Genomic DNA, 14,238 nt, shown 5'->3' with positions numbered 1-14,238 from the left:
GTGGGACCGGTCTGTGCCAACAATATTTGTAGATGTAGAAGAAAAACAAACGGAAAGATAGACGTAAACAGCGGAGCCAAACTCGCGCCCGAGAGAGCTGCTGCTTGGCAGGTTATTGGGGTGTCTTTAAACCTTCAAACTGGTCACAATAATGACCAAGGGACTGGAGTCTCACACCTCCACAGTAAACAGTGAAACGACTGCCAGACCTCAGGAAGTGAACAGCACAGTGTCCCCCCACAGCGGACGGGCTGGGCGTCTAGAGGACAGGGAGGTCGTGGGGTCACCAGAGCCCCACACTCACAACATCAATCTCCAGGACCTCAAACAGATTGCAATGGAGACGTGGGACCAGCAGAGGGGAAATTAACCCCCTTGGCTGGATCACGAGGTCGCAGGCTCTTCGCAGGTCTGACGAGCATCTGCCCTCGTTCATTCCCCAGAACGGGGCGATTTAACATTCAGCGCTACATCTACAGAGCTTCTCTATTCTTCTCAAGACCTTGCTGTGGAAAACGTAAATAATTAAAGTGAGTCGACACTTGATAATGTCCTTTCTTGGCTGTTTTGTTGTTGATGTTGGACCGTGATTATTTAGAAATGAAACGCACGTTGTGAAGCTGCCCTGTGTCGGACAGGATATTTCTCCTTGAATGTGCAATACAGAGTGAGATATAGAGCAGCTGCGCCCGATACACAGATCACGGACAACAAGGATCAAAAATGGGATATTGTGAGGCTGCCGTTTGAGTTTTCAACAACAAATACATCTTGCATGAATTCTCACCAAAGCACACGTGTTCAACAGGCTGACTGAACAAAACTACCCTTCACTGATGGACCCCTGTGGGAGATTCATTTAAACTCCATGTCACGTTTAATTGAAATGGCTTGAAGACATTTTCTTGTCCGTGACTAATCTTCTACTGACAGACTTTCCTTAAATAGATCAGGACAGAGAAGACGCTTGACAGGAGAGCCAGAAAGCAGAAAAACACAACAACCTAAAACAATAGCAATGTGTTGGGACCTGCATTGCTGCTTGACATGTTGGCGTTTGACTTGCGTACATTATTATGAGTGACATGATTAATCTAGTAACAGCTACTCTAGGACAAAATAAAACATGGCACCAGCAGAAATGCCCGAATGTTGGAGATACCACACATTAGCAATGACCTTCTTCCTGCATCAACAAGAGCTCAGAGCCACCGTCTCAATCCAAAAACACCACTAAGTTGGGACACCTGGTGTCTCCTCCTAATCTGTGTGTTAAAACCAGAACTGTCATGGCCAGACCATGTGACAGACAAAACCGCCAGAGAAGATCTCGAGTCCTGTCTTGAAGTCGTTTCTTCCCGTGACTCACCAGAATGGAGTGGATTTCAAATTGAAGGCAGGAGAGATCGCCTCGCAGACAACAAGTCCGCACACGCTCCTTCCCGGTTGGAGGAATGCTGGTTGGTTTCAATCACAGTGAAGGAACCATACGGGACTGACAATATTGTGCTACATATTTAAGAAACTGCGATGTCAGGCGGCCCCTGATGTTGAACCCAGACAGAACACACCAGTAAGTCAGAATAACTCTCAATCCAATACACTACTACTACTGAGAACTGTTTCTGATTGCGCTGTTTTCTCTGTTCCTCTCTCCCCCTGGCTGGTGAAATGCCTAGCCTTCCTCCAGATGCGTATTGTGAGTATAAATATCGGCGACAATGAGCCCAGTCTTCACTTCGCCGGTCACCTGTCCTCATTCAGCGCAGCTCATTTCGCCTCATTACCAGCTGAGTCTGTGTGTTATCCATCTCTCTCTCTCTAACTGGCAACGGACATTGTGTGTTTTTCTCGCTCCCAGCAGTGTGTCGTAGTCGATAAACTGGCAGGGCCGTTGTAACACAGCCAGGGGTATTTCATTAAAACCCTTCATGTGCTCGGCTTGCTTTCTCATCAAACGACCTCATTCGAGCCACGGCGGAGAGCGTTTTCTTCTCTTTGCGTTTCTTAAAGCGCTTGCGATGTCTCGGTCAAAACACAAACCCCCGAGGAGAGTCCAGATCCCCCTGCGCACATCCCAGTCATTTTTAAAGCAGCACTCTGTAAATGGGCAGATCGTCTTGGAAATCAGCGCAATAAACCTCAGCTCTATGAAACATCACTTGTCTGCGGTCGAGACTCCAGCAGGTCCTTCAATGGCTCAGCCACTGCAATTTATGAGTTTGTAACACCGGGGGCTAGAGTTAAAGAGAGGCACCGATTGGGAGATTGCAAACGACCGCGTGTTCCTAGGGGTTTCTACAGCGGCAGAAGTTCAAAGTGGCCTACCTTCTGTGGGCTTGACCGCTGCTGGGAGGCCGTCCCAGTCCAGGGTCCTTGTGGGGCAGGGATGGGCAGAGAAGACCGCCTCAATCCCACATTCCTGAATCGGGGCAGAAGATTAGAGACATCGAGGTCAGTGCTGTGGGTTTAGCGACTTAACCTGTGGGGCGGAGTTCTCCCCAGCTCTATAACGCATGAAGCGGTCCAGAGACAGCTCAGTGAAGAGAGAGACACAAACACACTATCACAGTAACAGAAGTGTATAGGATTGTAATTCGGGCTGGTAGCTGTCAGTCTGCGTTTATTAGTCTAATGTGTTAGAGAGGGATCTGTGAACGGTTCAGTTCAACTCGACAGGAGTTGGGGTTTTGTTTATGCTTCGTATCTTGGGTTCACAGAGCACTGCGGATAATACATCCCTTCCTCTCTCCATAGCCCTGCCTGCCGGCCCGTCGGTTTCCTATCCGGCAGAAAATCTTTAATTCATGTCTGGCAGCGTTGAGAAGCCAGTGCAAGAGTTATAAAAGCGGTGGGAAGCGATGGGGAGACCTGGGGACAGAATCTCTTGCCTACAAGTAACTCCAGTTGATGAAGTGCTGAAGAGAGCAGTGATAGGGGTTTATAACGACGGTTACTCAAGCAAAAACAGTGAGGGTGGTTCATAAACAAACCACCAGGCCAGTTTTCCTCACACCTCTGTGTTTTAGCCCTGTGATACAATTTAAATGATTTATGTCATAAAAGACAATATCCAACAGCACTTGCTTTATTACAAACTCAGTTTACAAATAAACATGCCCACAGAGCGTCTGTTGACTATCTAACCACCCACCACTATCTCCCCAGAAAGGGAGTCACCTCTTAAAACAGCAAAGGAAATACTCCAGTAGAGGTGTAGATCCGTCCATCCAATTTCAAAATAAATAAAACCCTTTATCATGACTGCACGGGGTGGAAAAGCATCCAGGATGGAAAGGGACACGCGTTGCATGCTAACAGTATTAAAATGACTGAGGAGCATGTAAATTTAAATTCTGACACTTTTACTGAGGTGGTGAATGTGTTCCAGCAACAACCGCCTCTGCATGTACAATCTCACACAAAAAAGGCTGTACGAAACAACCAGGAAGATTAAATCACCCTCAGTTTGGTCATTGTGGGCCTGGGGCCTCCGATGAAGGGCGCCGCCGCCGTCTTCTCCACGTCTTCCTCCGGGGGCAGGGCCAGCTCCGGGGTTTCCGGAGCAGGGGAAGAGGTCTCGTCCCGGGGTAGAAGGAAGCACATGCCACAGCTCTCGGCCGCCCTGAGCACCCCGGGCACCTCCTGGACACGCCGGTACCATCTCCACAGCAGGGGCAGCCGAGCCGGGTTGCTGCCCGGAGAGCGATGGAGGGAAACCTAATAGGGAAGAAAAGGAAGAGAGAGAGAGAGTGTTGTAGTTCAGTCATCCATCACGAGGTCAAGTCCACACACACACACACACACACAAAATCATCAATTTTTTCTTCCATGTCAGCGCGTGAGCTTGTGGGTTTAACCTGCGGGAAACGCACTAGACCAGCTGTGAAGCCGAACCCCATCCCTCTGAACAACTGCCCCCAGTGCCGCCCTCACCGCCCCAGCGAGAGGGTCACTTCCCCAGCCGAGAGGACGGAGGGGATCGCTAAACTCTCACCCGGTAACCCAATCCCCCAGGGCGGCGCAGACTCCGCGCTCACGGGCCACACCGCCGGGTCGCCGGAGCCATCTGGGAGCCATCTGGGAGCCGCAGATCTTGGGGTGGCGTGACGGTATGTGGGCGGCTACGGGCTCACGTTTAATACAATATCACTGTCAGCGAGTGTGGAGATAAGGGGGCCAGAGCGGTAGATGCACAGGTTTTATTTATTAACACAGCATCAATCCTAGAACACGCAGCTGCTGGTTTACACAGCTTTTAATTTTTATGTGCGTTTCTGTAATTGAAAAGCTCACAGGCTCGGTCACAGTCTGTGATTGAAGCATAAGCAAATGCATAATAACACTCGGGAGTCCACACACAGCGGCACAAACTACACAACGGGGCGCTGCAGGACGTCTTCAGGCGAGAGGCCATGGCCAGACCACGCTTCACGCTCTCTCTCTCTCTCTCTCTCTCGCTTTCTATCTCTCTCTCTCCGCGTGGGTGTGAAGTGAACGCCATGCATGAACGCAAGACAGCAGGCCCCCGATGTGAGGAACAGTTCAATGGACCGAGCACAACGCATGGGCGTCGACGACACTCACTCGGGCACAACGCAGGCACAGAGTTCACCTATGTGTCGGTACTTCACACCGGCAGGACCACCTTCGAGAGAGACAACGGCATTCGGGCTGCCAAAGTGGACTCCGAATGCTGTCGAGGTGTCATATGCCGAGCCTTTCTTAACCTCGAGGCTTACATTAACAGAGGACAGAACCACTTTAAACGTTATTAATCTTGCTCAAAACAGGGACAACCACCTCCAGCAAGTACCCATCACCTACTTCCACTTATTAGACCGAGGTTGTGTAACAAAACACACTTAACTGCTTGCTACACGTGTTTATGGAATATCAAGCATAAAAGTATGCAATGCTCCCTTTATTGGTTCGGGGTGATCAAGACACAGACCTGTTGCACTAGAGCACCTCACCTAACCAGACTGCCCTCTCTCTGCCCGTCGGGAGCCCTCATCCGCCAGGAATCAGCGTCACGGAAAACACGGCCCATGCCAGAGCAGCACCTCATTGCATATTCGTAAGACGTCTGTGAGAGCCAGTGATTTTCGAAGCCCTTACGGACGATTTTTGCTCGTGATATTGATACGCGTTAAAAGGGGAGCTTTTTGGAAGAGACAATGCATGCACGGGAAGAAAATAAATGAGTTTGGGACTTTTACATCTACTTTATTGAGAGGCTGAACCTTGCATTGTGCTCACAGGGGTCTCTACGGTTTGTTCAGAAGGGATAGCAAAGCGCTGTGTTCGCTCCAGGTAACAGAGAGTAATTATTATCAACTGAAACGGGATTTAAGATGCATCTATCCAAAGTGTACTGAAGCGTTCACCCTGGGGAGGTTCGAAGAGCTACACATTCTCGCGTGTCGGGGCACATAAAATACGACATTTTATTGTATGGATCGTGCTTACAGTTCCCGTCCAGCACAAAGCACATTTTTGTCATTTCTCGAGCTCTGGGCACCTGCATGGGGGCGGACACTGTGCTATGGGGCTGACGATTGTTTATCTCATTTTGATGCTGGTATCATACAGGATTGCTTTAATATTTACCTGCAGTGTTTTAGTCGTAAAACCCCTGGAAGCCTGTTTGGGGAATCAGAACTGTCTGAGCACTTCAGGACTTCATTGTTTAAAGCCACATGAGGTAAACAATCCTCTTTAATTTTCCGAGCTGATACATACAATACTTTGTCGTATGTTAACTGGACATTGTGTTCATTTGAATCACAGTTGTTGTGGTTTTACCTTTCACAATATTGCCACAATTTATCTGAGAGACACAGCTTTGAATATCTTCTACTATTTCTGTCTTCGAGGGTCAGAACTACCCAGAGAAACCTCCACAGTGCACAACAACACAAAACAGAATAAATTCTCCAAACTCCCGATTTAAAAAAATATATATATCCTAAATCCCAAATAAAAGAGCCAGCAAATCAGTTCCTCACCAGGAAAGGGTGCAGGCAGGGCAGCAGCACCAGGTCGGTCAGAGTGAAGTACAGCCCCTCTGTGAACACGTGCTCCAGGGGGGGCAGCTCAGTGGTCTTCACTCTCCTGATGTCGGAGGGCCCCCTGGTGGCCGGAGTGGGTTCCCCCGGCACAGACAGCCTGGCCAGGGCCGCCCCGAGCTCCAGTGCGTCTGAGGAGTCCGGGGCGTCCGTGGTGGGGGGCTCCCGGGGGTCCGTCTGCTGCTTCTGCTTCTTCTGCTGCTGCTGCAGCTTCTGCCGGCGGATTTTGTCGTCATTGTGGACCTTGACCGGCTCCCCCAGCTTCCTCTCCAGGTGCAGGACGGCTGCGGGGATCTCCGAGGGCCGGTCCTCCGGGCGCCGCAGGAAGGCCTCCACCGCCGAGGGGACGCTGAGCTCACAGAGTCGGGTCCACTGGCTCACCTGGAGGGGGGAGGAGAGAGGAAGACTCCTGAATGCAGCTGACAGTTTGGCTCTTTTCTGAGGACGATCTTTTCCTCATAAAAGGTCTGGATTGTTATAACACTACCTTCAGCTTTAGACCAGGGGTGTCAGACTCCAGTCCTGGGGGGCCGCAGTGTCTGCTGGGTTTCTGTCCAGCCCAGCTCTTGGCTCCTTAATTGGTTTAATTAAACAATTAACTGGATGAACTGAAACCTTCTGTCCAGATTTTGGAGTCAACAACAAAGTGTCAGGTATCAGCTATAAAAATACAAAATTACAGTTTTAGATAAACCTACACAAGTCAATAATGACATTAATTAAGTAAATGGGATCTCCTGTTGGAACAAAAACCTGCAGACACTGCGGCCCCCCAGGACTGGAGTCTGACAGCTGTGTTTCAGGGGGTCTGTGCACTCACTTCAGCGCAGGCCTTCAGACACGTCTTTTTGAAGCCGAGCAGCGCCGCCACGTCCGCTCGGGCGGGATCTGCCTCGCAGCTCCTCCTGACGATGTGCCTCAGCACCACCGCCAGGCCAGCGCGGCAGTACCGCCCGCCCTCGTCCAGCACTGCGGGGAGCCGGCAGCTCCTCACCAGCCCGGGCAGCTCCTGCCTCGAGATCACAGCGGTCGCCAGGCCTCCGGGGACCCCGCGGCCAACTGGGAGCCCCCGGTCCGACACAAAGAAGACTCTGAAGCACGGGGAGTCGCAGTAGGACAGGAGGAACAGGGTGATGGAGGTGTGGAGAGGGAGGAGGGTGCCTTCCTTCTCATCAGACACCTCCAGGTACAGATGCTCCTCGCTGCCTTTCAGATCCCTGTGCTTCATTGTGGTGGGAGCTTTAAAGGCAATCAAAATACATTGCAATAAACAAATGCATTTAATTTTGTATTCCATAATGACTTCCTGTTTGTGATCCACATGACATACAAATTGTACCTGATTTGAATCCCCACCCAAGCCTTTAATTGGACATAATGACTCACAGGTGTAAATTATATGTTCTCCTGAAGGCAAACTTAAGTGCAAAGTCTTATATAAAAAGACAATATTAAAAAACACAATGGAAGTTCTGGATTTTGCCGATTTCAACATCCTGTGTAAGTGACCGTTTTTCTGATTAGGACCGGCCAAGTACATTTCTCCTGTTTGCTCATTCAGACAAACTGCCATTCTGGATATCATCTCAGCATCACAATTATTCCCTGTAAACTTCACTTGCCATTGATTGAAAAGTCTGCTACCAGTGTGTATTTTAGATTTCATAACTGATTTACTTTCAAAACCTAGCATCCTGACCACCTAACCTGTCCACACCGCACACCCTGTCAAGCTGTGGGAAATATGTTTAATACAAATGTACTGAGTGCAATTATCATTTGGAGGCGCCTTAGGAAGTATTGGTTCAAATCAAAGTAAACCCCCGATTTGCACAAAGTAATTTCCCATTGGATGTGTCCATTATTAATCAATTAATGTAAAGCCGACAACGGGAGCTTCAATTACCACTTTGGCGCTTGTATTTTGGACTTCCATACCTCATGTAAATATGTATTTTTGGTAACTTTTAAATGGGTTGATACATCTCTTCACACTGACATGTCATCGATATTAAATACTATATCACAGGGGGTGCTGTATTTCTGAATAGTCCAGAAACTCATGGGCAGAAACATGACAGATATTGAGAAGCACAAAAACGAGAAAAATAAAATAAACAGTATTTTATTTAGTGGTTGTCAAGCGTGATGAATACATTATAAGTGAATACTGTGGCTGGTGGTGGATTGTAACAGTTGTATCAATGTGAAACGCACACAGTTGCGTTGATAATATTGAATAAGATCAAGCAAAACACACATCAAATAACAGATCATGCTCGTTTATGTCACTCAATGGAAAGGTAAAAGAGTGACAAATGAAAATACAACAACAAACTGAGGTGTACCTTGGCTGAGTTACACACGGTAGTGGTTAGAATATAGAATATAGAATGTACTGAATAATGTTCTTTAAATAAATTAAAAAGGAATATTGTTTTCATAAACGTATTTAAAGACGCGTTTCACTGCTTCACACTTCACATCTGCAATTTAAATATAACTCTCAGGTAGAAGCGATGCGAGTGTATTATGACTTACATGTATGTCCCAGACGCACGCTGTTTCAGACTCCTTCCGTGTGCTACCACCAAATCCGTCCGCTTGACCGCACACACTTCCCATTCAGGGATTGCAATTAGTCATTTTTACTTAATGAATTAGGCTAATAATATATAGATACAAACAAACGACTTATTTAGAATATTCCCAGTTATAGAAATATGTTCGAATTATTTGAATTGCTTACATGTTTGCTTTAACAGGGAACGAATATGTAATATGCGTGTTTCCCGCCGGACCCGTTTCAAAGCGGCTCTGTAGTTATTCTATTATGGTGAGTCGGGCCGGATTTGCGGCGTAAACGCAAACACAAGCACATGAAAGCAGTTTTATCTCAATTGTGTGAAACCTGAGCAGATGATCTTTTGCACCCGTGTGCTGCCGGGTTTTATATTCCAGAAACAAAGGTAAGGGGATGAGTCTCTAAAGCGGCGGTGACAATAAGACACTTTCCGAGGAGCTGGTGAAGTTTGGGACTCATCCGCACAGATCAATGTATGAGCTTCCGCCCCGATGCACTGACAGCCGAGCACAGATACACTAAGGATCATTGCTATCTAGGCAATGCACATTGTTACCTAGAAATAGTGCAGACTGGGACAGAGTATATTTTCATTTCCTGTACCATACTGTGACACATTGTTACAATGTAGCCAACCTTAGGATACTTCCGGAGTTTGCAAACTGCTCATTCACCTACGGTTTTAGTAGAGAAGATATGTTTAAACGTTATTATACACCATTAGCACTGACTTTGCTTGAATTGAATGCTTAGACACTGTAGCAACAGATCTACCAAAGCATCCCTGCTGGTGTGTGTGTGTGTGTGTAAATATAGTACGAAGTGTATGGTCTCGCTTAGTGTGACATATAATAACATTTGGAAGAAAACACATCCGTGTCATTAATATGCAATTGCTGAGATTGAGGAATAGTTACAAAGTACATTATTGTTCGTTACTGGCATGGCATCACAACGATATTGTGCGTCTGTCACAGCTGACAGGGACCATGGCCGCCACCGTGAGTCTGGAGCTGGATCCCATCTTTCTGAAAGGCTTGGGATACCTTCACTCGAAGAGCAAGGACTCAGCGGAGAAGCTGAGGGCACTGCTGGATGAGTCCATGTCGCGAGGGAGCGACTCCAGCTATCGCTCGTCGTTCAAGGTAGTCTTCCACGGGGGATGATAAGATGCCCAACTGCCCCGTGATCGGGGCCTTGCCGGGGGCTGTTGCTCGTCCCTTGTGCGTCTGTGCTGGTGTTTGATGCCTTTTTTAATTAAAATGGGTTCTCGAGCATTTGCGGTGTTTGGTTGATTTTTATGGATGGATGCGTGTTTTGCTGATGCCGGGTCTTCTGTCCCTCCTCGAACAGGAAGTGGAGCTACCCAAAGTCTCCACGACGAAAGTGAGCTCCAGCAAACAGGAGTCCAAGTCCTCTTCCAGCTCGTCTTCGTCCGGGAGCAACAATGGCAAGTCCAGCAGCTCTGAGAAGAAGAAGGAGGCAGAGAAAAGACCGCTGGAGAAGGTAATGGAGGAGAAGAAAAACACTTGAGTCGAAAGCTATCTCAGTCCTCATAGTGAGGAACAATTAAACAAAATGACACAAAATATGAAGGGTTTACGAGTGCCAGGGCTTGTTTAGCTTCAGAGCCTTTACCTACATGCATAACGTATCGTATGAAGTGTGTTATCGCTGGTTGAGTCTACACAACGGTCCTGGTGTGCCGGTGATCATGGTGCACAACAGTTGTTCCGTGTGTCTTCTGTGCTCCAGGTGAAAGTGGACCCCGTGGAGGGAATCGAACCCCCGAAGAAGCCTCGCCTGGAGAAGCAGGAGAACCGGTCTTCTCCCATCACTGTCCAGACCAGCAAGGACCTGGCTCTCCCGGACCTGTCCAGCTTCGACGAGACCAGCGCCGACGACTTCGCAATGGAGATGGGCCTGGCCTGCGTGGTCTGCCGGTGCGTGATCGTAACCGACGGCCTCGAGAGTCGCCTGAAGGAAGTGTAGGGTTTGGATCAGGTATAAGATGAATGAAAGCAAATGAGCCAGCGTGTAAGAGTCCGTGTCCTGTGCCCCCGCAGGCAGATGACGGTGACCTCTGGGAACCAGCTGGTCGAGTGCCAAGAGTGCCACAACCTCTACCACCAGGACTGCCACAAACCGCAGGTGACGGACAAGGACGTGAACGACCCACGCCTGGTATGGTACTGCGCTCGCTGTACCCGGCAGATGAAGCGCATGGTAAGGCCCGGTCCAAGCGACATCCTGAAGAGTCTAGTTTCAGAACGGACCTCTTCCTTGCCCTCTCCGTGCACGCACCGGTCGGCTGGTCTTCGGCTCAAACGCGATGTCGACCGTTGTTGTTCACAGGCCCAGAAGACCCAGAAGCCCCCACAGAAGCCCGCTCCCGTCGTGGCGTCGGCCGCCCCCGTGGTGAAGGACGCGCTGGTCAAGAAGCCCGAGGTCAAGCCCAAGCAGGACACTGCCAGCACCTTCCAGGCTTTCAAGAGGACAGAGGTGAAGGTAAGGGCTACCCATGTGGTCAGGCGTGAAGGCATCCTGGCTCGGTGCAGATATGTTGAGGATGAACTTGGCTGTCCCGTTCTTATTTCTGTTTCTAAAACCTGAGTAATTCATTAGATCATCCCAAGCAGACCCGACCCCTGACCTCCTCCTATTCCATGCCACCTCCAGGTCTCCGCCGCGGTGCTGGGAACTCCCTCCTCCAGCAGCTCCTCGGCGCCGGCAGCCAGCGGCCTGACCGGATGGGCGGCCTTCGCGGCCAAGACCTCCACCGCGGGCCCGGCCGGCACCAAGCTGGGAGCGTCGGCGCCGAGTGGGAACAACAACAACAACAACGGCGGTGGTGGTGGCAGCAGTAGCAGCAAGTCGTCTGCCGCCTCGTCCGCTCCGAAGCCGCCGGGGCTCTCGGGTCTGACCGGCAGCAAAGCGGGCCTGGGCTCCAAGATGGCGTCGGGGAGCAGCAACAACAACAACGGCTCCAGCCCCGTCCCCCTGAAGCCGCCGCCGCCCCTGACCCTGGGGAAGCCCGGCCTCAACCGCTCCTCCAGCAGCGATGGCGGCAACAAGGTGGGCGCAGCAGGGCCCAGCGGGGGCGGGGCAGGCGGCGTTGCCAGCCAGGCCGGTGGAGCCGGGAATGGGGGAGCGGGGGGCAACGGTGGCGGCAGCGGCAACAACAGCAGCGGCAGCAACGCCCCCACGTCTCAGGAGTCGCAGCTCAACGCCATGAAGCGGCTGCAGATGGTGAAGAAGAAGGCGGCGCAGAAGAAGCTGAAGAAGTGAACGTGCCACGGGGCAGACCAGTTTAGAGGCGTGACCGGCCCGGTTTACCCCTGTGGGTTGAGGGCCCGCTTTGGGGGGTTTTATATGGATAGAAAGCAAGAAAAGACCCTTGAATCCTGAAAGGAAGTGCTGCTGAGAACAGGACGCCAGCCCTGACCGAGTGGGATCTGTGCGTCTCTCGCGCCCGGTGTCGGTCGTCTCTGCGAACCAGGAGGGTCTTTTGCTAATAAAATGAATTATGCTTTTTAAGGACATCAGTAGATGGTAGACTTCACTCTTCAATACAGAGGATTTAAAAAAAGTAACTGACCCGTGAGACTGTTGTGCTCTTTTCTTGTTTTTTTTCGTGTTGCTTTTGTTTTTGATTGTGTTGTTTCCATACAGGAGGTATAAATAAGCTTTCTGACAGTGTCCGGATGCCTTCTCCTTGTGCGTCAACCCTCAGTCTCTGCACTCGTGCTTTGTGAGGTTCAGGGCCATGCATATTTGTGAAGAAACCTTTCCCGTGTGTAAGTAAAGAAGATTGAGCTAACTCAGTGTACTACCTTGCCTGTCTATATATTAAAATACTCTGACCTGAAAAGAAGAAACCAGGAATGATAGCGGTAGTTTACATTACTGTATTATCATAGTATTGAAAAAGCCACCAGTGCTTCATTCTCTTGCAGTCACTCCGAGATGTCCCTCGAACCCGACTCCAGCAGTGACAAGTTCGTGTAGCCATTACTGCCTGAATTTCAGCACTTATAAACCACGCTACACAAAAGCAGATTCCCCGCTGAACAGACTTGTTTCATGAGACGTTTCGGAGTGCTAAGAGACAACACAATAAAGTTCAATGCAAATAATGGGAATCAAATTTCAGGATCAATGTTCTGGGCTGATAGGGAGGGAAAGTGGGAATTGTGTAGGGATGGCTTTCAATCCTCAGCCCTGAATAGTTATTTCTATCTGTCTCTCTCTCTCTCTCTCTCACACATCCGCATCGGTCCACCACCGCCCTCTGCCACCCCCTGCGTTTCTGTCTGTCCTCCTTGCTTTTTTCCCTCTTTCTCTTCCCATCTCTCTTCCTGCCTCACACACTCTCTCTCTTCCTGTCTTGTTTCTCTGCGTACTTTCTCTCTCTGCATGTTTGTGTGCTTTTTGTGCGTACGCTGTTAATTAAAGCCTTCTCTCTGCCACACACCGGTGGACTGCTGTAAAAGGTTTGGGGCCAAAGTGCACTCAGGGAAAGTGCACTTTTGAAACCTGTTCTCCTTCATGTTGCTGCAGGGAGGTGGCGATCGAACGGGTCAATCCACGAGGGAGAGACGAATCGGAATGAGAGTGATTCACCCAAACCTGTAGTGTATATTTATTAATATATATATATATGTATATATGTATATGTATATATGTACACTCACCTAAAGGATTATTAGGAACACCTGTTCAATTTCTCATTAATGCAATTATCTAACCAACCAATCACATGGCAGTTGCTTCAATGCATTTAGGGGTGTGGTCCTGGTCAAGACAATCTCCTGAACTCCAAACTGAATGTCTGAATGGGAAAGAAAGGTGATTTAAGCAATTTTGAGCGTGGCATGGTTGTTGGTGCCAGACGGGCCGGTCTGAGTATTTCACAATCTGCTCAGTTACTGGGATTCTCACGCACAACCATTTCTAGGGTTTACAAAGAATGGTGTGAAAAGGGAAAAACATCCAGTATGCGGCAGTCCTGTGGGCGAAAATGCCTTGTTGATGCTAGAGGTCAGAGGAGAATGGGCCGACTGATTCAAGCTGATAGAAGAGCAACTTTGACTGAAATAACCACTCGTTACAACCGAGGTATGCAGCAAAGCATTTGTGAAGCCACAACACGTACAACCTTGAGGCGGATGGGCTACAACAGCAGAAGACCCCACCAGGTACCACTCATCTCCACTACAAATAGGAAAAAGAGGCTACAATTTGCACAAGCTCACCAAAATTGGACAGTTGAAGACTGGAAAAATGTTGCCTGGTCTGATGAGTCTCGATTTCTGTTGAGACATTCAGATGGTAGAGTCAGAATATGGCGTAAACAGAATGAGAACATGGATCCATCATGCCTTGTTACCACTGTGCAGGCTGGTGGTGGTGTAATGGTGTGGGGGATGTTTTCTTGGCACACTTTAGGCCCCTTAGTGCCAATTGGGCATCGTTTAAATGCCACGGCCTACCTGAGCATTGTTTCTGACCATGTCCATCCCTTTATGACCACCATGTACCCATCCTCTGATGGCTACTTCCAGCAGGATAATGCACCATGTC

The 14,238-nt window shown here is 49.3% G+C and overlaps 2 protein-coding genes across 3 annotated transcripts in view; one reads left to right on the top strand and one right to left on the bottom strand.

Moving 5' to 3' along the window:
• The window catches only part of gstcd (glutathione S-transferase, C-terminal domain containing), a 33,815-nt gene extending 25,048 nt beyond the window's left edge, over positions 1-8,767 (bottom strand). Inside the window, exons 1-5 of the mRNA XM_066720656.1 lie at positions 8,613-8,767; positions 6,892-7,310; positions 6,012-6,452; positions 3,463-3,720; positions 2,329-2,422 (exon numbers count right to left, since the gene is read on the bottom strand). Coding sequence (XP_066576753.1) covers positions 2,329-2,422; positions 3,463-3,720; positions 6,012-6,452; positions 6,892-7,299 — 1,201 coding nt within the window. The 5' untranslated portion in view covers positions 7,300-7,310; positions 8,613-8,767. The remainder of the gene's footprint in view (positions 1-2,328; positions 2,423-3,462; positions 3,721-6,011; positions 6,453-6,891; positions 7,311-8,612) is intronic.
• A 99-nt stretch (positions 8,768-8,866) lies between these two features.
• On the top strand, positions 8,867-12,354 carry ints12 (integrator complex subunit 12). Of its 2 annotated transcripts, none has more exons than XM_066720657.1 (7): positions 8,867-9,040; positions 9,633-9,800; positions 10,009-10,161; positions 10,411-10,598; positions 10,722-10,881; positions 11,011-11,163; positions 11,335-12,354. In XM_066720657.1, the coding sequence occupies exons 2-7, from the start codon at positions 9,645-9,647 to the stop codon at positions 11,941-11,943; spliced, it is 1,419 nt and encodes a 472-aa protein (XP_066576754.1). In that variant the 5' UTR covers positions 8,867-9,040; positions 9,633-9,644; the 3' UTR covers positions 11,944-12,354. The 2 variants fall into 2 exon arrangements, with proteins under 2 accessions (XP_066576754.1, XP_066576755.1); XM_066720658.1 differs by lacking the exon at positions 8,867-9,040 and adding an exon at positions 9,050-9,128.
• Positions 12,355-14,238: the final 1,884 nt, after the last annotated feature.

Source organism: Amia ocellicauda, chromosome 13 (genome assembly GCF_036373705.1).
Source record: "Amia ocellicauda isolate fAmiCal2 chromosome 13, fAmiCal2.hap1, whole genome shotgun sequence".
In the NCBI taxonomy this organism is placed as follows: domain Eukaryota; kingdom Metazoa; phylum Chordata; class Actinopteri; order Amiiformes; family Amiidae; genus Amia; species Amia ocellicauda.
This window is presented reverse-complemented; position numbering and strand designations above follow the sequence as displayed.

Coding starts and splice junctions, on each gene's coding strand:
- ints12 (XM_066720657.1), top strand. CDS start 9,645: ATGGCCGCCACCGTGAGTCTGGAGCTGGATCCCATCTTTCTGAAAGGC. Junction 10,882..11,010: donor CCCGGCAGATGAAGCGCATG/GTAAGGCCCGGT, acceptor TGTTGTTCACAG/GCCCAGAAGACCCAGAAGCC. Junction 11,164..11,334: donor TCAAGAGGACAGAGGTGAAG/GTAAGGGCTACC, acceptor TGCCACCTCCAG/GTCTCCGCCGCGGTGCTGGG.